At 49.4% G+C, this 10,655-nt stretch overlaps 1 protein-coding gene across 3 annotated transcripts; it reads right to left on the reverse strand.

Moving 5' to 3' along the window:
• Window positions 1–311: 311 nt before the first annotated feature.
• On the reverse strand, window positions 312–10,282 carry P2RX5 (purinergic receptor P2X 5). 3 transcript variants are annotated; one of them, XM_014876663.2, is made up of 12 exons: window positions 9,993–10,282; window positions 7,799–7,949; window positions 7,363–7,434; window positions 5,853–5,928; window positions 5,426–5,522; window positions 5,023–5,103; window positions 4,426–4,564; window positions 3,737–3,873; window positions 3,378–3,471; window positions 2,813–2,878; window positions 2,393–2,475; window positions 312–1,994 (listed from the first exon to the last, which is right to left on the reverse strand). In XM_014876663.2, exons 1-12 carry the CDS (start codon window positions 10,127–10,129, stop codon window positions 1,919–1,921), a joined length of 1,209 nt encoding a protein of 402 aa, XP_014732149.1. In that variant the 5' UTR covers window positions 10,130–10,282; the 3' UTR covers window positions 312–1,918. The 3 variants fall into 3 exon arrangements, with proteins under 3 accessions (XP_014732149.1, XP_088033084.1, XP_088033085.1); XM_088176958.1 differs by having other exon boundaries at window positions 7,315–7,434; window positions 9,993–10,250; XM_088176959.1 differs by having other exon boundaries at window positions 1,680–1,982; window positions 7,315–7,434; window positions 9,993–10,250.
• Window positions 10,283–10,655: the final 373 nt, after the last annotated feature.

Here is a 10,655-nt window from a genome sequence, read left to right on the forward strand (position 1 = left end):
AAATGCCACCGACACAAGAAAATAACTCAATTAAGTGGATGTAAAGGTTTGGTACAGAAATGTATATGCAAACGTTCTCTTCCATGACTGCCATCAGTAAGTTACACTGTCACAGGTGCTTGGCACTGGTCCCTGTTCCTGCAAAAGTAAGTGATTCATTGATTTGCTCACATCACTGTATCACCAAGAGAAGCTGGTGTGACCTGAAAAAAACACTTACAGAACACTCCTGGGGAGCACTGGCCTAAAGTGACACATTTTATTGCTGAACATGAAACACAAGGAGAAAAAAGTCAAAGTCAAGAACCTCCTGAGAAGGAATCTGGTTATGTTTTATTAACAGCAGGGGTTGTAGGAGTTGTGTTACACAGTCTAAAGAAAGGAAACATTCTAGGGGATCTGGGAGGCCTGATGAGTTAGGCTCAGGAAATAGCTTTGGTCCTCTCACAGGAGGATGTTTTGGCAAGTTAAAACAATGGTTTCAGCAGAGTAAAGTCAGCTTTGCACGTTGGAGGAACTGCTTGGTCTTCAGGAGTTGTGCCAGGCCCTGATGTCACACAGGGGCTTCACTGTGTGTTTCACCATCTAGAAATTACTCAACTCCAGCTGAACCCTGACAGTTAAAAGCCTGGGCTGCTGTGGTGGTAACTTGTGCAGCTCCCCACGTGGTGACTTGTGTTTGCCTTGAGGAGAGACTTCTGACGTGGAGAGAAGATGAGATCAGAGCACCAGAGGTACATGGCTTATCCTAAATGAATGCACTGTTTAGTACTATTTCCTAGCCCCATTTTTTGCTCAATACACAGAAGCAGAGGGGGAGAACTAGACTGGGTGGGGTTTGCTGTCTGGGTTCAGAGTTTGCCACTGCTAACAGAGGTGAATTTTAATTTAGGATGAACCTGTACCTCAGAATAATGACTTTAAAGAAGTTAAAGCAGAGGTGGGTGCAGCTGCTGGTGCCATTTGTGCACACACTCGATGGCAGCAGCTCCCTGATGCCACCCTCAGATGCTGCAGCAGGAGCCCTTGTATTTCCTGGAGGTTACTGGTGTTGAAGTAGCAGGCAGATGTCAGAATTCCTACTTTGCCTGCTCTTTGGTGTGTTTGGAGGAAGCTGGCACAGCTGTGTCCCTGGCAGAGCTGCCCTTTCCATTCTGCAGCACAGCCCAGGGTGCTGTGACAAACAAGCACTGAGTGCCCCATCCAGATCTGCCCACCACAAGAAATGAGGAAGAAGTGATACAGGAAGGACAATCCTGAGCAAATGAAACCAGGCACTGAAAAAAAGAGGCAGAACCTGTGCAGGTGCTTCCAGGGCCAATTTGCTTCTCAGTGCATTAACCTCTATAAAAAGTGACTGTCCCCCCTGCCTCAGGCCCTGCAGGGTCACAGCCCCTTCCCAGCTCCAAGAGCTGCTCCAATGCCACATTTCCTGCACTTCCTGAGCAGAGCAGTCCTGCTGCTTCACACCTGGTGTCACATCACCCAGGCAGGAGCTGAAGGCAGTGGCTGCCAAGGCAGCAGAGCAGGAAACAGGTTGGGTTTCAGCTTCAGCCCTTCCCAAAGTGCCAGTGGTGGTTCCCATCACAGCTTTTCTGCACATGGAAGCAAAGCACAGCCACAGGACAACGCTGGCTATTGACATAAGTACAGATATATCTATCAGTGGATATAAAACATTCATTTGGTGCCTTCTTTGTCCTTTTATAAAAATCCTTTATAAATCCATAGTGACGACACACTGTTGCAGGTTCAGGATACCAGAGAAATCTCAAGGAAGAAAGGCAGTCTTTAGAGGAGGTTTTTTTTTCTCTGGGAACCCTGATCTGGGCTATCTCCACCTCCCAGTGCTGGTGTGATGCCACACCTGTGTGGATTTCCTGGAGCACGAGTCCCTCTGGCAGAGCCATTGCTGTGCCTAGAGCCCATCGAGCTGCTCCGGGCTCTGATTCCCGTTCAGTGTCGGGCTGGACAAAGACTTCCTGGAGTTGGACCTGGGCAAACAAGCACAGTGACAGGGTGAGCAGCCTGCGTCTGTTTCAGGAGGCAAAAACCTTCCCAGCCAGGCCTATCTCACCTCACCTCACCCCAAAGGCCCCTCCACACAGTGAAGGATCCAAATCCCAGTTTCATGAGGTTCTTAGAGCTGTCCCGATTCCACCCTCAGTCATTAGGGACCAACAGCTCGAGGCCACTGCCAGTCCAGCCATGACACAGCAGCTGCCTTTGCTCCCCAGCTCACTGCAGCAAGGAACTACAGAGGAAGCCAATAACTTGGCCAAAATAATTTGGAATAATATATTTCCCTGGAATTTTGCTCCTGTATCTCCTCCTATTTCTATCACTCTTAACAAAAAGCCATGATTTTTAACACAAAGCCAGGCCCACTTACTTAACTTCCTCATACTTTTTGCCTCGATAAAAGTTACTCTTCTTGATCAAATACAGCAGCACCAGGTCACAAAAGAAAGCTCCCTGCAAAGGGAAAGAACTTGTGTTTTATCTTTGAAACGGAAGAGGAAGTATTCTGATCTCATTAAAAATGAATATTAATTAAATAATAACTTGTAGAAGCAGTGTTTTCCTTCATTTTCCAGGGCATGTATATTTTATATACGCCCTGTGGGACAATTTAGACTACCGGGTTTTTTAACAAATGTTTTTAAGACAGGACACGCACAAGACATACACCTGGCTGAGTAATCTGAGTAGTAAAGATTCTGCTGGAGAAGATTTAAACACCCCATCCCATTTTCATCCCATTTGGGCTCTGGGTCCCCTGGGGTTACTTTAAGACAAAACATTCACTTACAGCTCCCATGAGCGCCAACCCCGAGCTGATGTTGATAATGGTAGGAATGATGTTAAATTTCCCTGCCTGGAAAAAGAAAGGTCATGAAGTCACCCCTGAGAGAACAGCCCACAAAACAAACTCAAGGGTGTGGTGCTGCACTGGGGAAGCTGCTGCTGCCCCTGGGTGTGTTTTGTTCCCAGGCACAACCACGGGGGATTTGCAGTGAACAGTCTTGGAGGCTGAAGGTCTCCGTGTCTCAGATCTGACTGTCCCTGGCTGCATTTCTAAACTTGCATCATCCCTGGATTAGGCTTCTTTTCTCTCTGCAGTGCTTACACGTGGAAAACAAGTCTCTGGGGCACATTTATTTCTGTTGGGCTTTACATGAGCCTGGTTTTAAGTAGAGGAGGTGCAGGCTCATCTGCACTCCAGGTGATCTCTTTTACTTGGGGTTAACTCCACATGGATGGATGGGAAAAGCCCTTTCCTACAACAAGCCAGAGAGGCTGTCCTCACCTCAGAGCTGCCTCCCTCCACTTTTCTTTGTCTCCAGGCTCTGGGACATTGTGGCCTGGGCCCTCACCTTGCCATTGACCATCACATCAAAGCGGATTCCGTACGCTTTAATGAGCGTCCTGTAGTCGACCCCCTCAACATCCCGGTAATACTTGGCAAACCTGGAATACAACAATGCTGGGTTTAATCCACCTGCCCCTCTGAATGCTCTCATGCCTTCCAACAGATCTGGTCCCTTATCAAAGCCAGTTTTAGCCTGCCAGGAACACTCTCCACCTCCCTCCCTCCTTCCTCTGCAGCGCTCTGTGCTTGGCTGCAGCAATGCCTGGCACAGGCTGCTGCCATCCAATGCCAACCTGCAGCACCTGCGAGTCCAAGCAGCCCAGCCCAGCTGTGCTACTGCACTGTGCCCTCCTCTGTACCCACCTGAAGTTGTACCCAGAAGAGATGGATGTTTCTGCAGACTTGTTATCCAGCCGGCTAAAAGAATAGTGAGGATTACATTCAGAAGGGGCTTTATCAAGATCACAGTTCCATTCAATCTGAATTCCTATCACACCACCCTTAAAAGAGAGAGACAGGGTGAGTTGTTTAAGCTTAGTTCAGTTAAAGTGTCTTCAAATTTGTCAGACCCTTGGGCAGATTTTCCCCAGGGGCAAGAAACAGCTGCACTTCTGGTCACAGACAAGGGGGCACACACTCCTGCCTGGGCTGAATTCAGGTGTGTGATACTAATCCCATCATTACTCTACAACCTCACTTCTCCCTGTGCTGGTATCCTGAAATTTCTCATCCCAGGACATTGATTTCATTCCACACTTCAGTGGGGAAGATGATCTTTTATTCAGGGGTGGATTTTTGTGGTTTAAGCCAGCAGTGTAGTAATGTTGAAATTAAACAAAGAATCCCTGCTGGCAGAGCAGCAGTTTGAATAGAAGATAACTGCCCAAACCAGCCCTTTTAGAGGACCCCCACTCCCTGGGGACAGGATAAATGGGACCAGCTTGACTTTAAGCACTGGCACCTTTCAGTGCAGCCTGGGCAGTGACTCCCCACAGCCCCCCAGTGAGCAGTGAGCCAGCTGGGGACACCCACGAGCCCAGGGGCTCTCCTACCTCCGAGGCCATTTCCTGGAAGTCTCCCCCAGCCCAGCGGACGATGTTCCCCAGCACGAAGATGGGGCAGTAGGGATGCTCCTGGCTGTACCGACAGCTCTTCAGGTAGGACTCGTTGTCAGTTGCCAGCACGTTCATCCTGCATGTAGGAAACGGGGAAATGCACCTCGGCTCCCTCTCTCCTCGCCTTCACCAGGACTACAGAGACAAGAGGCTTCTCCAGCACCCTCTATGCACACCACCTTGTCACCCTGCGAGTGACTCTGCTGCTGGCCTGTCCCCCAAAAATGACCTTGGCCAGCTGAATCTGGGCTCAAAAAAAGGACTCATACAGAACAGATTGCCAGACTGCTCTAGGGCCACCTGTTTTTCTCAAGAAAAAAGAATAGGATTCTAGAAATGCCTCTCTGAGCCCAGGACAAGAGCCAGAACATGCACCTTTCTACAATGCTTTAGTTTGTTCTCATTGCAGCAGAAAAGGCAAACAAATATTTTTTAAATTCGCATTTTTTGCCAACCTTTTCCAAGCACTCCATTTTTCTGGAGGAGAGGTAGTATCTGTTGAGCAGGAGCAGCTCAGGAACCTGTGGCACTTACTTGGAGAACTTAAACTTGGGGAAGCGAATGGAGTTCTTGATGTAAACAGTGAAGTTTTCTGCACTGCCCAGAAGGGGTTTCCTGGAAAAGAAGGGTTTGTTCTCTGTGTCTCCTGCCCACGTGTGAAATCTTGAATTGCTATTTTAGAGGCAGCTTCATCCAATAGGTTGGATGGCACCAGGCAAGCTGTGCCACTTCCCCAGAGTGCCAGCAAGGGGTTGGTGAGGAGTGTGCAGGTTCAGGGGACACCCCGAGAGCTGGGAACAGCCAGGGAGAGAAGCAGGGGGAGCACAGGGCCAGTCCTGCAGGGACATTCCAGCAAGCACCCAAGCAGAGGGGACAGGGGAACTGCCCCGGGTGACACACAAGCCAAGCAACTCAAGCTTGCAAACCAGACACATACTTGGGCTTGGATCTTTTCTCCACTGGGCACCAGGCCAGTATCTCACAAGTCCCTCTGGTGCTGCCCCTGTCTTTCAAACAACGGCCAGTCTTAACCCCTGCAAGCAGACATCACAGAAAAGGTCACACTGAGCAGTCACCTCCTCTCCTTGCCTACAGGGCATGTGAAAATAGAGCATTTTCCCTCTCCTCCCTGCTGTGAAAGGGCCTCTCAGCTGGAACAAACATCTCTTGTTGTGCCTCTGAACAGCCCGGGGTTCCCTGGCCCAGCCACCACCGAGCTGTAAGGGAGGCAGGGATCTCAATAAAAGAGAGGAAAGAAAAGAAAGGCCTTGGTGCTCTGTGGAATCAGAGATCTGGGGGGTGTAAACCAGGCTGAGGCCTCTGAAGGACACCAGACACAGCACAGACAGGGACACTGCCCTTACCATTGCCAGCCACCACTGCCTCCCCTTCCAGGCAGTCCGTGTCCTTGTCACACAGGGCATCGGGAATGCTGGCACTCTGCAAGGGGGAAAAGGACACAAGTGAGAATGTGACAGGACACCAGGGCCAGAGGCATGAGAAAGTGCTGCTGACGTGGGGTGAATTCTCTAAAACCACACAGCTGAGGTGGTAACTGGGGTCATGCAAACACATCCCACCACCAGGATTCAGCCACACTCTCCTGATTTTTGGGTTCTGCTCAGTCTGGGGAAGGGCAGACTGAAAAAAAACCGACATTAGTACTCACCAAAACCAGGCAGGAGGCCACTTGGCTTTAAGATAACCCTACCCTGGATCTAAGCCACAAAGTCCTCTGGCCCAAATCTGCCCCTGTCACCAGAGGACAGCAGTGCCCTGACTAAGCCAGCTGTGCCATGGAGCAGATGGACACAGCACTCCCTGCACAGCCAGACTCCTCCTCCCCGGGGCTCCAGCCCATTCCAAACATCTCCACAGAGGATATTCCACATGCCTTTGGCCTTCAGGGCATGTTCTGGGAGGTGCTGAGCATGTCTGGAAGGTAATGAAAACCTGAATGTTCAGCACTTTCCAGAATGGGGATCTTAAAAAGTCTCCTCATAAACTACTCCAAATCACATTGTTATAAATACATATTATAATATTGGCTTTTTGCAAATATTACTGTGGATACTATATGTGTGGTGTTGAAAATGGTTTTTAAGATGTAGTTTTCTTTAGGAGTAACATAAGCTGATAAAGTGTGTTTGTAGTAAGTGAACTGCCTGCTTGGTTGGATAACACCCAGTGAAGACACCTACTGCTGATACACCAGTACCAAACATTTGTAACAATTGAAGACCACAGCCCAAATTAAGACTAATAAGAAAAATAAATTAAAACCACAGCCAAGAAACACACATGCTCTAAAAAGGCAGACTCAAGGAAAACAGTTCCTGGAATATGGAAAATAGTTTATAACAGAGTTTGAAAATGTATGATAGGTCTATGAATATGCACCAGGCTGGTAAATGTATGGGGTGTCTCCAAAACAGCAGGTGTGCTCTTGACTGAATGCCAAAGCACCCGGCCGTTATAACCTTTGCTTTATTATTTGTCCCCTATTGTCTTTTATTAAACCTTTTACAATCTAGCAGGAAAGTGAAACCCGTTTTTCACAACATCAAAGTTGTTTTCCTTTTCCTAGAAACGGGCCTTTTCTAACCCTGAGCAATCACTGCCTGGTGTCATCTCCAGCTGGGCAGAAATTCAACACCACCTAAATTCAGGAAGGCTCTACATGATCAGTGCTTCTGGAAATTAAGACAGTTGAGCCTCCCAAGTTTACAGTAATTTCCCAACTGAGCTATTACACTCCAGGAAAAAAACACTTGTCTTTCATCCTTCCTTTCTTTGTTGCTCCAGAAGTCCTCTGTCAGCTCTTACCCCCGGTTTTGCAGGGGTCTGGGGGTCAAAGGGCTCAGTTCTTCCTACCTCAGGACATGTGGATTGTCTCTGGTTTGGGGTCACGATCAGATTTGTCATGACAAAGAAGACGCTTTCACCCTGCAATAAACAAAGAGTTAGAAAACTTGGTTTCCTTTTGAAGTACTTGCAATAAGGAGCATGAAGCTCTCTCCAGAAGAGAACAACCCCTTCTCTCCATGGCCTTTCAGGCTGAGATACAACATCACCCTTTGTGTGGATATTTGTTTGGATGAATTCCCTCACACTGTGGGTGCACACACAACCATGAGAGCCTGCCCACGGCCCTGGGGGGAGGCAGAGCACCCCCAGCATCTCAAATAAAAAAAACAACCTCCCAACAGAAAACCCCTTCCAGCATCGCTTTCTTGTATCCCAGCTCCTGCTAATTCACAGGGAAGACCTGCATGGGTCACTTCAGCACCCACACGGGGGTGATGCCAACCTGGGGAGGGATGACATAGTCTGCAACATCCCACAGCCTCTCCCCCAGCTCCGAGGTGTTGGTGAAGGCCACCCCTTTCAGCTTGGTGATGACAGAGCTCTGGAGGGACGTGTCTGTGTCCTGGTAGCCTTTCTTGACCACAAACACCCACCTGTGTGAACACAGCAGCGTTAGGGGTGGTCAGGGAATGAGTCAGACAGAGAAATTCACACCAAGGTCAAATCAAAACATGCCGATGACACCAAACCCTCTGCAACTGCTACTGCTAATAAAGGATAAACCCTTGGACACAAGTTGTGCTTGTCAATAGGGGAGAAATGTGTAATGGCAGGTCATGAGGTAAAAAATCCCCATCTGTGCTGCACTCAGCAACCTCAGAAAGGGAATGGAAGAGCAGGGCTGTGTCTTTTTCAAGATGAAAAACAACAGAGGCTTCTGCAGCTTGCAGGGCAGAGCAGGGCTGGTTTCACAAGGGCAGGACTCTCAGGTAGCACACAGGCACTGAGCTGCCAGCCAGCACCAGGGGAGGTGGAACCCCTGCAGGTGAGCTGGGCATTCCTGGCACAAACCTGCAGGGAATATTCCCAGCTGGATACAGGGTCCCTTGTAAGCCAGAGTGCTGGGAACAACCTGACTGCACCCTGGGAGAGCTGCTGCCTTGCTGAACCCCGGGTGAAAACCTCTGGCTCAGATGAGATGCTTCCAGCTCCCCCCACAACACTGCTAAGTATTAATAACAATAAATCACCCTTGAAGAAGCTGGGGGTGCTGGGGCAGGCTGGGAGAGGGAGAGAGGCTGAATGTGTGGCACAAATCCCCTTCTCAGGGCTCTCCTGGTGGCACACAGCCCTTCACCTGCCACGTGTGACAAACCTGCACGTTAACATTCCCCACCCTGGGAAGTTTCCTACTTTCCCCTTTTCCCAAGAACACTGATTTCCTCTCCCAGGAGGGCTCAAAAGCAGATCCTTGCATTTTCTGCAGTGAATCAATGAAGAAATGGCAGCTGCATGCAATAAATAATCCAGGAGGGTTTGATGATCCTCACCCCAAGCCAGCCTTTGAACAGGGTCACGTTCCTGTAAGCCCCAGCCACAAAGGAGTCACTGCAGGGACCATCAGTGACAGTGCCAAGGGTTTGCAGGAGGCAATAGATGGCGAAGGGGGAAAAAAGCCCTTCCCTGTCCATGCTGTATCTCTCTTAGTCCTCAGGATTCCTCCTTCAGCCAGTCCATGCCAGCCTGCTGAGGCTTCACTGGTCTCTGCTCGCTGGGGCAGGCTCTGGGACTGTACAGCTTGCTAAAAATACCCCCAGCATGTAAAAATGACTCTGCTATATTTAATCAGTGGAAACACGAGGTGTGAGAAGGCAGACAGTGCACAGACAGTGAGGGGACAGAGGAGTCACAATCAGTGCCATCTAACCAGTGGAAACACGAGGTGTGAGAAAGGTGAAGGGACCCAGAATCACACCCAGCGAGGGGACAGAGTTAGGTGTCACGATCTGAAAAAACCTCAGAAACTCAACCAGCACAGGCTGGATAATCCCAGGTCTGAGCAGGGATGATCCCTGTGCCTGTAACACACCAGTGGGACCAGCCTGCTGCAGAACTGGGCCTTTCCCAAGCTATTCCTGAGCCAAGCTGCCCTGCTCTGAAATGAATGCAGAGCAGCCAACATTCCCGCTGCCTCAGCCCCCACGAGCCCGGCTGCTGCAGCCCACTCCAGCAGAGAAATCTCCCCCTTTGTGCTTCCTTCCCTCCCATCTAAACCTGAGCAGCTCCCGATGCTGTGCAGAAAATGCAGGTGTGCCCCAAGGCTCAGCACTGTGGCTGTTAATGCTCTTTTTATTCTGACGAGTCAAGCAGTAGGGTTTGGCACCATTCCCAAAAAATATAGAAATAAAGGCATAAATAATGCAGTACAAAGCCATAGTCTCTGGGTTTATTTTTAAGCCGACCTTCATCTGAAAGGGAGCTGAATTTAGCCATCCCTAGCAGGTGAAAAATCAGATAAAACCTATTAGACATTATAAAATGCAGCTGCATGAACCTGTCTGATTATCTGCATTGAAATCAGGCTGTCACTGTGTGCAGAGTACCCTAATTTATCATTATCACAGCAAAAATCCACCTTTAACATAGCAAAATCCATCTTTATCACAGCAAAACATGAAGCAGAGGATGATTCTTACCCCACCAGGTATGCCAGGATGGAGAGCTGCACCACTCGGTAGAGGACCCCAACCTTCTTGTTCTTGGCAATGACGTATTTCTCTGTTTTATAATCGAAAAGAGACAGAAATAAAGCCTTCCAAGCCACCTGCCCCATGCTCCCAGCTCGCTCGGTGGCTGGAGCAGGCACAGCTCGCACCACCCACACGTGCAGTGCATGGAAACCTGACACACCAGCCCTGATCTCCTCCTCCTCCTCCCTCCCTCTGTCTCAGCTGCTCTCAGTCAGAACCCAGCAGAGCACTAAGTCACATCCTTCCTGAGCTGCTTTCCAGCTGATTCATCCCTTGGGAAAGCCCCTCTCCCTTCTCCGTTGTGCTCCCAGGTTTCATTCCCTCCTCCCATGAAATGTTTAGAATGAATATGTTTGAATATGTTATATGTTCACACAACCACAGAATGTGCTGAGCTGGAAGGGACTCACAAGAATCATCCAGTCCAACTCTTAGCCCTGCACAGATACCCCAAAAATCCCACCCGGTGCCTGGGAGCATTGCCCAAACACTCCTGGAGCTCTGTCAGGCTGTGCCCATTCCCTGGGGACCCTGGGCAGTGCCCAATCACCCTCTGGAAGAAATTTTTCCTAAAATCCAACCCAACCCTCCCTGACACAGCTGCAGCCA

This window comes from Sturnus vulgaris, chromosome 21 (assembly GCF_052056855.1).
Source record: "Sturnus vulgaris isolate bStuVul1 chromosome 21, bStuVul1.hap1, whole genome shotgun sequence".
NCBI classification, from domain to species: Eukaryota; Metazoa; Chordata; class Aves; order Passeriformes; family Sturnidae; genus Sturnus; species Sturnus vulgaris.

What these genes read in the sequence shown, in the direction of transcription:
- P2RX5 (XM_088176958.1), bottom strand. Translation starts at nt 10,129, where the DNA reads ATGGGGCAGGTGGCTTGGAAGGCTTTATTTCTGTCTCTTTTCGATTAT. An exon ending in GAGAAAAGATCCAAGCCCAA is followed by an intron (nt 5,104 to 5,425) that starts GTATGTGTCTGG and finishes CTTCTTTTCCAG; the next exon opens with GAAACCCCTTCTGGGCAGTG. An exon ending in GGTTGGCGCTCATGGGAGCT is followed by an intron (nt 2,476 to 2,812) that starts GTAAGTGAATGT and finishes TTCCCTTTGCAG; the next exon opens with GGAGCTTTCTTTTGTGACCT.